This window comes from Rhipicephalus microplus, chromosome X (assembly GCF_043290135.1).
Source record: "Rhipicephalus microplus isolate Deutch F79 chromosome X, USDA_Rmic, whole genome shotgun sequence".
Lineage (NCBI taxonomy): Eukaryota > Metazoa > Arthropoda > Arachnida > Ixodida > Ixodidae > Rhipicephalus > Rhipicephalus microplus.
The window spans coordinates 441052926-441067566 of record NC_134710.1 but is presented as its reverse complement, the minus strand read 5'-3'; the positions used below and the strand labels follow the sequence as shown (position 1 = coordinate 441067566).

The following is a 14641-nucleotide window of genomic DNA, read 5'->3' as shown; positions in this document are numbered from 1 at the left end:
AGGAAATCTGTTGCGATGATTTCAATACGGCCCATACTAATAGATGCCGACAATGCGGAACCGCGTACAGATGAGGGCAGTGAATGAAGTGCACAGCAAGAGCAATTTGCAGGAATCAGATGATGAGGGTGACGAAACTTTGCAGCCAGTGTTCTAGCGATTGGCTACATTAATAGCCTCAGGCAGCCACTGGCCTTGGTGAAGAGCAACGCTGGCACTTTAAATGAACTCGAGACCATCCTTGTCACTTCTGCTATTCAAGACATGTGCATCACAAACTTTTTTTGGGGAAAAAAAAGCTTTCCCTTGCAATGTTTTTAAAACTACACAACTGTTTCATTTAGCATGAACTTTGGGATACAGCATCACGTAGAGGATGCAGCATCATGCTCAGATTCTTTATAAGTGATCTCAACTGTATATACAGTTAAACCTTGCTAATTCTATGTCACTGGGACCATGAGAAATATTCGAATAAAGTGGGTTTTCGAATTAACAGAACATACAAAAATTAGAATGCAAGGAACTTGAAAGTATTGAAGTAAGGGCTGGTCGTATGTTGTGCCGGCTAGTTTGTGGCTCTAAAGGTTATGTTTTTCAGCAATACCTGGTCACAGTTTTGCCACAAACAAGGAGGAATCTGGAGCATAACCACTGACACTGCAAAAAAAAAAAAAAAAAGAGTCACAGCTTTGCCGCATAAGCGAAGCAGTGAACGCGATAGCAACAAATTGGAAGGTCACGCGCAGAATGGCAAGCAGGTCGAAAGGTGCCCCACATTTCCCATGCACAAAGGATGCACAAAACGTACTCACAGTTACAGATTAACGCGAATAAGCGTCTCAGTTGTTACTTCGCTGTGTCTGAAAAGTACGCCCTTTTTGCAAATAGAGGCTGTGCAATGATTGCAGTGACCCTTGTGTGCCCGGTAACTACAACAAAATCGTTCCGACGAAACTCAAAGGCTAGCCAAGATGTACAATTTTTCCCACAGCAAGGTAAGGGCACGTGACCGAGCATACACTATCTTATTTTCTATGCGGGCCAAAGTACGCGTGAGAGATGAGAGCCGCCGCGCGCTCACTGCGCTCTCTTGCTCCCCCGAGATGCCTGCCAACAGCGGTAAGTGGTAGATATGAATAGCTTGCCGTTCAAACGTTGAAAAAGGTACCTCTCAGTGGCTCAGTGATTAACACCTCGCATTCAATGACGCGGAGGTCCCACGATTGATTCCGCGCGACGGAGTCTTTTTTTTTTTTCGGAGATTTTTTTTCCTTTATTGCATTTGTATATATATAGATACGTATACATATACGGCGCATGACATCGACGCCGATGCCCACGAGGGCAGCGAAATCCAGCTGAGAGTGTCCATATAATTGCTATTGCAATAGAAAAAAAGTGATCAACTGAAATGCATGCCTGCGAAAAAGCAGACACCTTCACTGCAACACAAGTGACACGCAGGTAGCATTTCGCCTGCTCCTCGTTGCGTCAGCACGTCATGACGCAATCATTCACCCATTTGTTCTCGTAAAATGAATAATTTATTATTGATCAGTGTGACAAAATTCGCAATGTGTTTTGGCTGGAAAACATCACCATTGTAGCTCTCGACCCGGCTTTTCGGAGTAGGCATTGCAGGAAAGAACTCTGCCAGCTGTGCGAATGCACGAATTGCTGGAGCAACCGGCACTCAGAGGTTCGCATCCATTGTGGATTTGTCTAGACAGTCCTATATTAATTTATTTAAAATCCCAGAAAGAATGAATAAATCGTGAGGCGCTTGAGGAGTTGACCGGAATATAAGTCGAACACCAAAACTTTGAATCTCTGAAAAACCTTGGTAAATACGCGAAACGACCAGCTGCAATGTGGTGACACTTCTTTTTATTTCGACACTAATCTTATGCCAGAATGCCACAAAGTGCTGTTACTCAGACTTGTCTGAACTTGAGTCCAACAAAGTGTGTTTTTCACTAGTAACGTCCCAGAGTGCATCCTCCTCCATTCCATTCAATACATTACTGATGCAGCATTTGTGGAAAGTCGAAAGTGCGCTGCCTCAGCACAAAGCCCTTCCGCTTCATAAATCAGGACACCTATGATGGCGATCCTTTGAGTTGCTTTCTCGTGAGCCCAGAGTTGCACGCTATCTCGAGACCTTCCACTTCCAGTATAAGAGGCTCCATTCTAAATACTGCTGAGATGTGTCTTCTTTTTTAAAGTACATCCCAACCTAGCACTTTTTTTCATCTTTCACACCTCCATTCGTCTTCCGGCAAACATGCTCCTCACTAGGGCTGCGCATGTGCCACCGCAGTGCACGTTAAGCCTGCTATGCGCCAGTTTTTATGAAGAGGTGCTCCAACCTTGGGCTCATCAGTGTCGGCTCTCTTCCCTTTAACGGCCCTTCATCCATGACACTGAACCACACTCCCTCATATTTTTTAGAAATTGGCATCTTCCCTAACCTTAGACAAACATCTGGATCATCATGAAAAAAAGCGAGGTAGCAGCTGATGAAAGTAGTCAGACGGTAAGGCACAAACAGCATGCCGCTTGTGGATGTCTGCGGAAGGTGTGACAGCACTTTCCTTTTGCATTTCATCATCAGTTTCCGAAGCAGAATTATCTGAAATTCATTATGACAGAGCAATCATTAGTGTCAACTTGTTTTTCAAGGTGTGGGAATCGCTAGAAATTTTTGGATGACAGCTTTAAATGACATTGAGCAAGGATGGGGATGGAAGACAAAACTTGTGCAAACATACCAATGTCTCATGAGCAGGCGGGTCCAGGAAGTCAAAGTGGAGCAGATCGTTGATGCCTAGCGACTTGAGCATGAGAACCACATTTCCAAGGTTCACCCGCTGTATCTCGGGCACCGTGTTATCCTCGAGCTCATGCTCGTATGCCCATGCTGTGTAGAGCCGAAAGCACTTGCCTGCAGCCACGCGACCCGCACGGCCTGAACGCTGTCGGGCCGATGCCTGCATTGCAGTGGCAAAAACAACAAACATCGCCACAATTAAAACTTTCTTTTCAATCACTCATCAGATGCCCATAAAACTGCTATGGTTGCTCGTATAATGACTATTGCGGTTGGTAAAGTGGCTATACCAATTATAGGATACAATAAAACCTCGTTAATTTGGAGTCACTGGGATTGTGAGAATTTTTCGAATCAAGCGGGTTTTTGAATTAACAGAACATACAATAAGTGGAATGCAAGGAACTTGAAATTATTCAAAGTAAGCAGGGCTGGTTGTTTGCTCTGCAGCTAGTTTGCAGCCCCAAGGGTTATGTTTTCCACCAAAACCTGGTCACAATTTTGCTGCAAACAAGGGGGAATGCTGGGCCTCGCTGCTGCCACCGCAAAAACAAGCAAACAAACTGAAGTGTATGCCTGCTAAAAACAAGACATCTTCACTGCAACACAGCAGTGACATGCGGGGAGCATGTTGTCTGCTCCTCGCAGCGTCACCACATCATGATGCAACCATTCGCCCATTTTTCCTAGTAAAATAAAAAATTTATTAATAGACAGTGTGACAAAATTCGCGATGTGTTTTGGTTGGAAAACATCACCATTGAAGCTTCCGAACTGAGTTTTTGAAGTAGGCGTTGCAGGCAAGAACTCCGCCAGCAGTGAAAGGGCGCAAATTGCTGGAGCAGCCAGCACGCAGAGGTTCACATACATCGCGAATTCTGCCAGACTGTTCTTTATTAATTTCTTTAAATTCCTAGAAGGAATAGGTAAATCATGATGCGTTGACGTTGTGAGGAGCACACGACATGCTGCCCACGCATCACTGCTGTATTGCAGTGAAGCGCAGTTTGTTTTCCGCAGGCACACATTTCATTTAATCACGAGACCGTAATTTCACAATTTTATTTTTTGTGCTGGTATTAGTGAGGCTGGCGTGCTTCAGCTGCCACTCAGTATCGCTAGAGTTCACCGCCTAGTGTTTTTTCAGGGCTGTCGTTTTTGCGGATTTTCGGCAAAATCAGGAATTGGGCACACTGCACCGAAAGTTTTCGAGTGAACTGGACTGGTGCTGACTGCCACTTGAATTATCCACTGAAACTTGCATTGCAAAATACGAGACTACAAAAATACTTCGAATTAAGTGGGATTTTTCAAATAGCCGAGTTCAAATTATCAAAATTGTAGTGCATCCAACTCAAGAAGGCCTACCTTTCTGCTTAAGGTGCATGTTCCCTTTGCTTTGCATGAACTGTTCCACAAAAAGCGTGGCACATAATTCGGGATTGCCAAAGTTGAAAAACAAGAACAAGAATAAAAAATGAGTTTCGAAATCTTCAATGCCTGTATGCTTCCCTGTACCCATGCTTCCTCTTATATAAGCTATATCAAAACAAAGATGGGCTACCTGCAGTAAAATTGCTCTTCAATTTTGACAGCTTTGGCCAGGAAAAAACATGCACATTGAACCAGAGAGAGACAAAACATCTTTATTATGTAGGTAGAACAAAAAGCATGGGAGGGACCCCTAGTCCGGGGTCCCTAATAGAAACGAAACAGCCACTCCTTATTCTCAATGAATGATGAACCTGCAGCTTTCAGGGTGCACCAACTGCTATGGTCATGGACAGTGACCATTCAGTTCTGAATATACAGAGCCAACACGTGGTGGTAACGACAAAAAATTGGGGGACCTTAAGCTTCGCTTATATTCTGCCATTAGTGCGTACTTCAAACACTTGAAAGTGGCTTGTGTCAGTGAAGCTTTCGCAAATGGCTGCATTTTGTGTAATGGGTAGCATGCTTCGAACCCCTAGCAATTGTGTGCGTGAAATCTTTTCAAACTTGCTATGCACCCACTACGTGGCCTTAAGGAAATAGGTGCAGTAACGTTTGTGCATTTAGTAGAAGGCGACCAGCTTTAAACCATGAAGTCATTATGATAATGAGATGTTATGACACACCATGGCAATGTACACTTGCCCCACTCATTATTACTGCAGTAATGCATGGTGCGTTGTGAAGCATATATACAGGATGTGTGTGTTTGTAAAGCACGAGTTACTTCCACTGCATTTCCAAGCAGAGGAAGTTATTTTCGCTGTACAGTAAAACTTTTTTAATTCCAACTCAGTTATTTTGTAATCCCACATAATTCGAATTATTTCCATGGTTCTGTATTTTGCAATGTAAGTTTGAGCGGATAATTTGAAGCGGTGGTCAGCACTAGTCCAGCTAATTTGAAAACTTTAAGTGCCATGTGCCAATTTTCTAGCCTGATATTGTCACAAATCTGTGAAAATGACGGCCTTTAATGGCCACAAGGCAATGCAATGTAGTGATACTAATTAGTGGCAGATGAAGCTCCCCAGCCCCATGACATCCAGTGCAAAAAAAAAAAGAAAACGAAGAAAAAAGTCACAGCTTTTCCACAAAGACGAAGTAATGAACCGATAAAAACAATTTTAAAGGTCACGTGCAAAATGGAAAGCAGATCGAAACGTGCCCTGCATTTCTCGCGCAGAAATTATGCACAAAACGTACTTACAAGTACGAATGCACGCGAATAAGCGCCTCATTAGTTACTTCGCTGAGCCTGAAAAGCGCGCGCTTTTTGTGAACGGAGACTGCAATGATTGCAGTGGCCTTTGTGCGCCCAGCAACTACAGCAGAATCGTTCCGGGTAATGCTGAGGCCAGCCAAGGCGTACGATCCTCCCCTCCTCGCCCCCGTGAGATAAGGGCGAGGGAGAGAGCGTCGCTCCCCTTCTTTAAGCCAGGCAAAGTACGCGTAAGAGATTAAAGCGGGTGCCGCTGCGCAATGTGGCGACAAAGCTCATTGCGCCATCTTTTTGGTAATGCCGAAAACCCAGCAGCGGTAAGTGGTAGATATAAATAGCTTGCCGTTTGAACGGTGAAGAACGTTCTCCGGAATGGCTCAGAGGTTAACGCTTCACTTTCACGATTCAGGGGTCCCACGTTCGATTCCACGCGCCGGAGTGCTTATTTCTGGATTTTTTTCTTTCTTGCGTTTTCATATATATAGATACATATACATATACGGTGCATGACATCGCCAACGTCGATGCCAACGCCGGCGGCAAAATCCAGCCGAGAGTGTCCATATAATTGCTATCGCGATAAAAAGAATGTGTTTCATGGTCAACTGAAACGCGAACCTGCGGAAAAAATTGGCCCGAATCTACACGTTACACTGTAAATGTCGTGCGTCTGAAGAGAGTGAACAAAACGTTTATTTGATGTTCAGCGCAAGAAAAATCGGTGGATGGTATTCTGAAGGCGCTACGTTAGAGTGCCTCGAGCGTGTAGCGGAGGCGAACAAGTGCATCTAGGCACGTTAGACACGAGCGCCATCTGGCAGTTATCTTCGAAAACGAAGGCGCGCACAACCGCGGAGAAAGATGTGTGCCAGTCTCGGAGGTGGTAAGGTGTAGAATGCAAAGCGACGGGCAGGTGCCACCACCGTGTCATCGTAACAAAGCGTTGGAAACACCTTCTGGGGCATTGCGTTGCACTGTCAGCGCAGCGTGATAAACGCTACAGTCTTTAGAGTTACTTGTGTGTGCCTCTTCTAGTATAAAGGCAGACATACAAAACATAGACGTGTTTTTATGGCACCTCAGATATGCGCAATATTTGCTTTTTTAATTGACAATCTCACAACTATGAATGCTAAACCTTGAGCAATATTGGTGGGCGCTGCGGATGGGGTTGGCCGTTTGGTGCCGTTTGAGGTATCGTTAGGGCGGACAAACAGACCAATGTACTGACAGACAGACCAAAATTTTTCGTCGAAAGTGCCCAAGAAAGACTATAGTCTTTAAAACAAGATGTGCTGCGCTGCAACACAGCGATGACAAGCGGGCAGCATATTACATGTTTCTCACTACGCCAGCGCATCGTGATTCTTCTGGGATAGTAAAGAAATTTAATAAAGGTCAGTTTGGTGAAATTCATGATGTATGCGAACCTCCGATCGCCCGTAAGTCCCGCAATTAGCACACCTACACAGCTGGTGAAAGTCTCGCCTGCAACGTCTACCTTGAAAACCAAGGTCAGAAACGTAAATTATCATGTTTTCCAGTCAAAACATAATGCAAATTTTGTAACACTTACCCTTATCGAATTCTTTATTGTACCAGAAAGTATGCGCGAATGGTCACATCATGAAGTGCGGATGCAAAGAGGAGCAGGCGACATGCTGCCCGCGTGTCACTACCGTGTTCTAGTGAAGCTTGTCTTGTTTTCAGCAGGCGCGCATTTCAAATAATCACGACAGCGTTTTTTTCTTATTTTTTTCGTTGGCAGCAGCAAGGCCCATCGTTGCCCCATGTTTGCATCAAAATTAAGACCAGATATTGCGGGAAAACATTATCCTTGGAGCCACAAGCTAGCCGGCACAACAAACGATCAGCCCTGATTACTCAGAATAATTGCAAGTTTCTTGCCTCACAATTTTTTGTATGTTCAGTTAATTCAAAAACGCGCTTAATTCGAAGATTTCTCGCAGCCCCAGTGACTTCGAATTAACAGGGGTTTACTATTTCCAAGCAGAGACGTGGCTTTGTGGTAGACCTGCTTGCCACGCAAACAACCCAGTTTTGATCCTCACTCAGACCAGACATTTTTTATTAATTTTCATTATTATTATTTCATTTGCACCTTTCTCGATTTTTTTGGTCACACATGAGATGATTAATTTTTCGCTCACAACAAACGACACCAGAATTTCTGTTAAATGAGCTCTTTAATGCTATAGTATTAAAAGAAAGGTTATTATGGCCTATTATGCCTTCATAAATAAGCGCAAGGTCATTCTGGAGTTTCTATTATGCCCATACTGGATGCATGGAGACACCTGCTTTATTTTGACTGTATGCTAGTGCCACTTTCCCTTGCTTGTACTGCACAACTGCACTGGTTCATGCTTGGGCTACTTATAAAGGGTAATCTAAATTATTCTGCATAACACCAAATATAACCCAACCAGTCAGAGTTTGATGGTGCCAATGCTTTAACCAGCAAGACCAGCAGACAAATCTGACTTACCAAACTTTCTTTAATCGATGACCATTAAATAACATAATTTGTATGGTCTATATAAAAAATGACCCAACAACATAATTCCACAGCAACAAATTTTTTTAAGCATCCCATTTCTTTCATAGTACATAAGTAGGATTTTACTGCAATACATTCTTAAACTTGATAAGCTGAAAGCTTGTTAGTACATTATAATGGATAACATAACTGTGTTAACAGCTCTTTAGGATATGCTGCCAAAATACATGACATCATGAGAACCTAGTGTGAAGATGCTAAAGTGGTGCTGCCATGTATCATTGCTGAGGCAATCTTTCTGGTTCACAAGTCTGCTATTATTGATGGTACAAATGATTTTGATATTCCAGAAATTTAATTTGCAAACTCAGTATCATGCACATGTATTTTTTCTTATTCTCTGCCTGTTTACAAGTTCTGTGCAAATTGACAAGCTTTGATTATTAGGAAGTTTTCGATTTTGCATCTTAGAGTGATGCAAAACTTAGTGTACCCAAACCACCCACGAGTACAAAATACCCGAACCTGTTTACAGGAGAATCCAAGCCTGATTTAGGGTTCCGTGTAGTATTCAAAGATCTCCTGTGCTGCTCAAAGATGTAAAACCTTAAGCTCACCTTGGAGATGGGTGTGACAACCAGCGAGTCCATGCCTGTGCGGGCATTGTAGCTATTCTGCTTGCAAAAGCCCGGGTCAATCACGTAGATTATGCCATCAATAGTCAAGGAGGTTTCTGCAATATTCGTCGCCAGCACCACCTGCATGCATTCAACATCAACCGCAATAAAATATCAAGAAATGTTGGCAACAGTCCTTCTTTTGAAACTGTTATATTTAAACGGCGGATAGTATGCACTTCAATAACAATCAGATAATTCAAAATTCAAAGAAACCTTGAATTTTGGTTGGCCCACTATCCTTTCAATGTATTTTAATGCCACTAAATTAAAACTGCCTCACTATTCAAAATCAGTTCATTCAAACTTTTGTGCTTGCCCATGCCTAGAAATATCTACTGAATTTGTTGCTCGTAGACGAACATTAGTATTTTCATGTAGCTAAGTGGCAGAAAAAAAGCTGATTGTCTACAAAATGGCCCGACTAGACAAACTGTGTGCACCAACAAGCGCATACTAACTGAGGAAGAGAAAATAACGAAGAGACAGGTCGCCCTTGGTCTTTATTTTAAGAGTACCCGTATTGCCCTAAGGTGCTACAGCAGGGAAATTATAGCAGGGACATGAACGATTCTTCTTCTTAACGGCACACTTGTGATTCAAACAAGTTATTCCACTCTTTAATGGCCCCACCAAAAATTAATTTTGTGATAGATTTGTCCTGGTATGCAATTCTCATACTTTGAAAACATGGTCAGTTCTTGATGAGCGATAATGAGGTTCCTTAAACGGGTTCCTTCACAAAATTTCATGGCCAAGATAGCCGGTGGGATCAATTCCTGTGAACGTGCATATATCATCTGCAAATATGCCTCTTACCTGGCCAATACCTCTGGTCTCTGGTCTGGCCAGTATACGTCTTACCCCATGGTCAGATGGGGTGCTGCCTTAATGAAAGGCTAGAAGAGCACTATTACAGTGTGCACAAAGCAATCCAGGGACACATTGGAATACATCACCACAATTGTGGATGTTCCCTTTTCTTTGATCAATGTGAAGTGGTAGAAAAGCACCCATCACAAATTACTTGAGAAATAATTGAAGTGCACTGCATAGCAAGAGCTGGTATAACATGTACCTGTGCCTCTTCGTTATCTTTATCTGAGCATGAAACGTTGTTCCTTAATCAGGCGAACCGTCTATAAAATTTTGGTCTGTGAAGTTGTGATGGTGCTTTTTATCTTGGCGATAAGTTTAGGTATTCTTTGTACGCTTGTGCGAGGCTACAAACTATTTGAAGCAATTTGCGAATAAAACTGAGTTGGAAGTTAGCGCTCTGTCCTTTTGGGTTGGCCTGCTTGGCTGTTTCTTTTGTACTGTAATGCGCTCTACCAGTTCAAGTACGACGAACTAACTCACCCAAACTTTAAGACTTAGGGGGCTACCAACTGTCTCACAACACACTTCGTCCCTCAATTATTACACATGCAAGCATACTTTGTACAATAACAAGTACTATCAATATTATCAGTGACGTCTAAGAGCTTTAGGGTAAAATATGCACAGTTGTCTGTGACGTTGCTGCGGCACTGAGAAACAGTGACCATCAAAACAACATACTCCATTTCAAAATCGGGTGCAGCAACACTGGAGCTATGCAAGATGCTCAGTCAGCAAATAGCGTAATCCATGCAACTCATGCTAGGCCTCCGCGATCAGCTTTGGTTGTGCGCTGCTGGAGATAGTCGCAGAGACCATGCTACGAAATTAAAGAGACAATTCTGAATAACCTACCAGAAACCGTATCAATAACGGGGTTTCTTTATTCCTGAGGCATGAAAAATCTTCCTTAAGTACTGAGTTTAAAAACAAAATCACGCAACAGGTGATAAATTCACTGAACTATTTCTTGGTTCAAACAAATCAACCACAAGAAGTCTCACTACCTTCCACACTGTTGCACTTAATGTAAGAAATGAAGTACCTATGGTTGTTATGTTGTCCCGGGTCATATTTATTGGAACTTCTGATAATTTAAACAAAATACTGAAGTCCTGTTGTGTTTGACTTATTAAGAGTCTACTGCATTTGTATGTACACGCTTGTCCAATCAAGAAATGGCATAGTAACTGAAACATAATACATTGAAGATGTTATAATATAGTAAATTATAAAACTTATGGTATGTCAAACATTCATGAGCCATATCCCAGCTTGACACTGACTCGATCATGAATATTCAACATACCATAACATTAGTTCAAATGTGTTTCATCACCATCATCATCATCATCACCAGCCTGACTACGGCCACTGCAGGACAAAGGCTGCTCCCAGGTTCCGCCACTCAAGTCAGTCCTCTGCCTGTATCTGCCACTTTACACCCGCAAACTTCTTAATCTCATCTGCCCACCTAACCTCCTGTCTCCCCCTAACCCGCTTGCCTTCTCTGGGAATCCAGTTAGTTACCCTTATTGACCAGCGGTTATCCTGTCTACGTGCTACATGCCCGACCCATGTCCATTTCCTCTTCTTGATTTCAGCTATGATATCCTTAACCCCCGTTTGTTTCCTAATCCACTCTGCTCTCTTCTTGTCTCTTAAGGTTACTCCTACCATTTTCCTTTCTATTGTTCGCTGCATCTTCCTCAACTTAAGTTAAACCCTCTTCGTAATCCTCCAGGTTTCTGCTCCTAAGTAATTACCAGTAAGATGCAGCTGTTATATACCTTCCTCTTGAAAGGTAGTGACAATCTACCATTTATAATTTGAGAAGGCTTGCCGAACGTGCTCCACCCCAATCTTCTAGCTACTTCCATCTCCTGGTTCGGCTCTGCACTTACTACGTGTCCTAAGCAGACGTAAGTGCTTAACCAATGTGTTTAGCAAATCAATTTTCGAAGCACTGCTTAGTGCCTTGATTTCAGATTATTGTGATATGCTCATTTACTTTGTGGCTCTTCCAGTTAAAAAAAATCTTGCTTCCCAGATGGCACATGAAATATACTTTAAAAAACCCCTGACACTAAATTTGGAAACTCGAGATGCTTGAGTAGTATGAGAGTCCTTGGGAGGGGGGGGGGGGGGTGATTATTAGTGGTGAGCGTTGCCTATGGGACATTTCAATTTGGTTTTAAAATAAGGGTGCGTGCTCGTTTGAGTATACAGCTGCCATTGACATTTTCTGCGCTTTGACGTAGATAAGGGATCCCCGGGACATTGCAAAGATCAAGTAAGTATTGTAGACATCAGAGAACACTTTCGGGGTGTGCGGGGTACGCACAACACCCCTACTTGCGCCTAATGAGGACTATTGTTCGTCACCTCTCTCGCTCTGTTGTCGAGCTGGCCTCAAGGTGGTTTTGGCGGCTTAAGCCAGGAATGCTTTTTTTTTTTTTTCCTGAGGGAGAAACGCTCAAAGCATCCACATCATTTCAATTTTCACCACTCATGGGACTCCTGTTTAAAAACAGTGGGTTCATCGTCACAGAAGCTTGAGCGCACGTAGTCTCAGGCAATGCCCCGCTGTGGGGCGCTAGTTCCTTATGGTATTTAAGCTGGCATTTTAAACTGATGCAAAATTGTTCAAAATTAATGATGCTAGCATAAATTATACAATGTGTTATAGCATTTATAATTCAATATTGGCATTTGGGGATTCAATATTGGGGATTTGGAGCCGGCACACTTGCCGACATGTCGCTGATGCAACTGTTGCTGGTGCAGGTACCTCTGCTGCTGGTTTCTACGATCCACTTCGATGCAGCGGAACGCAGGACACAGCCCTTTTTGTCTGATCCCTGGTCAGCATCTAGAGTATCTCGACTATCATCCACATGTGTGCATGGGTCATCATCTGTCGTCAGAGGCACGTGTGGCCCGAGCCACAGATGAATCAGTGAGGATCAACCAATCAATTTGGGCCAACAGAACTCACGTGATGCCGATCAGGCGTATATAGGCACTCAGCACGATGGCTTCATGGGATTTGGAGCCGGCACACTTGCCGACATGTCGCTGATGCAACTGTTGCTGGTGCAGGTACCTCTGCTGCTGGTTTCTGCGATCCACTTCCATGCAGCGGAACGCAGGACACAGCCCTTTTTGTCTGATCCCTGGTCAGCATCTACAGTATCTCGACTATCATCCACACGTGTGCATGGGTCATCATCTGTCGTCAGAGGCACGTGTGGCCCGAGCCACGGATAAATCAGCGAGGATCAACCAATCAATTTGGGCCAACAGAACTCACGTAGTGCCGATCAGGCGTATATAGGCACTCAGCACGATGGCTTCGTGGGATTTGGAGACGGCACACTTGCCGACATGTTGCTGATGCAACTGTTGCTGGTGCAGGTTAGTCATTACTACCCATCTCAATCGCGGAGACTTGTATATGCATTGCCGGCTCCTCCCACCTCGCTAACTGTTCGTAACAAAAACCACGAATGCACGATGCATACGTCGCGTCTGAAGAGATTCCGATTATTTTCTAACAGAGTGCTATATTTGATTTTGTTGTTAATACTCGCGGGGGATGTTGAACTGAACCCAGGTCCTGCCAAGACACCGGAGATGGAAGTGCTGAAATGTTTGCAGAGTGGACAGGAAACATTAATTTCAAAGTTAAACGGCATTGAATCCAGGTTCGAAAAAAATGAGAACATACTGATGGAAGTAAAAGATAATCTTAACCAAACTCAGAACAAGATAAGGGACATCAGCAAGATTGTAACGGAACAGGCAGCTATAATACGGCAACTCATGCAACAGGTGAAAGGTCTGCAAAAGAAAACAAATGACCTCGAAAACAGAAGTCGCCGGAAAAATCTTGTTTTCTATGGTGTTGATGATAAAACCTCAGAATCCTGGGATGAATCCGAAGCTATAATAAAGAATATTTGCAAAACGAGCCTTGGAATGGAACTCGAGTCTGTGGAAAGGGCACATCGCTTAGGACGCTATAATGAGAATAAGAAGAGGCCAATTATTGTTAAATTCTCATTGTACAAAGAGCATCAGGCAGTGCTTCTAAATGACAAAAGATTCAAGAATTCCCAGTACAGCGTTAGCGAAGATTACTCACATGAGACAAGAAGTATCAGGAATAAGCTGTGGGAATATGCTAAGACAAAAAGAGAGGATAAGAACAATAAAGTGAAGCTGAATTTTGACAAACTGATTATTAACGGCAGGGCTTTCAGGTGGGATGACGAAAAAGAAGAGGTCGTCCCAGTACGCAGGCAATGACAAACTAGAAAAAAGGAGAAATACCGATGTCAAGAACTTGTTGCCATCATCGTAAACTGCCGAAGCGTAGTTAATAAAGTTGCTGAGCTCTTGGGCTTAATTGAGAGTGTTAACGCAGATATAGTCCTTGGCACAGAATCTTGGCTAAAGCCCTCGATTGCTGATAGTGAGGTGTTTCCGCAAGATTACGTCATCTATCGCAACGATAGGCTCACAGCAGGTGGTGGCGTTTTTTTACTTGTTCGTTCTTGCTTACAATCATTTGAAGTTGATTATAAGTGCGACGCACTGGAGTCTGTATGGTGCAAGATAATACTGCCTGATAACTTCGCGTTTCTGGTCGGAGTGGTTTATCGCTCGCCGAGCTCAGATATTAGCATAATGCAAACATTAGAGGAAATTCTTTCTGAAGCGTGAGTCCAGACAATACTCCTAGGGGGGGATTTTAATCTGCCTGGGTTATCCTGGGGTAATGGTTCCTGTATAAGTATAATCGGGCGCATGAACATTGCGATGAAAAATATCGTCGACACGTTTGGTTTGACGCAGTATGTTACCACCCCTACTCGCAACGACGCTGTGTTAGACTGGTTGTTTTGTAACTCGCCAAATTTCGTAAATGACGTGACTGTGATTCCAGGAATTAGTGACCATCTTGCTGTTGTTGCTTGTATCCGAAAGAAAAAAGTGTGTACGAAGTTACC

The 14641-nt window shown here is 43.3% G+C and overlaps 1 protein-coding gene across 1 annotated transcript in view; it reads right to left on the bottom strand.

Moving 5' to 3' along the window:
* The window catches only part of l(2)37Cb (DEAH-box helicase 16 lethal (2) 37Cb), a 211117-nt gene that overhangs the window by 29584 nt on the left and 166892 nt on the right, over window positions 1-14641 (bottom strand). Inside the window, exons 17-18 of the mRNA XM_037413162.2 lie at window positions 8688-8828; window positions 2775-2993 (exon numbers count right to left, since the gene is read on the bottom strand). Coding sequence (XP_037269059.1) covers window positions 2775-2993; window positions 8688-8828 — 360 coding nt within the window. The remainder of the gene's footprint in view (window positions 1-2774; window positions 2994-8687; window positions 8829-14641) is intronic.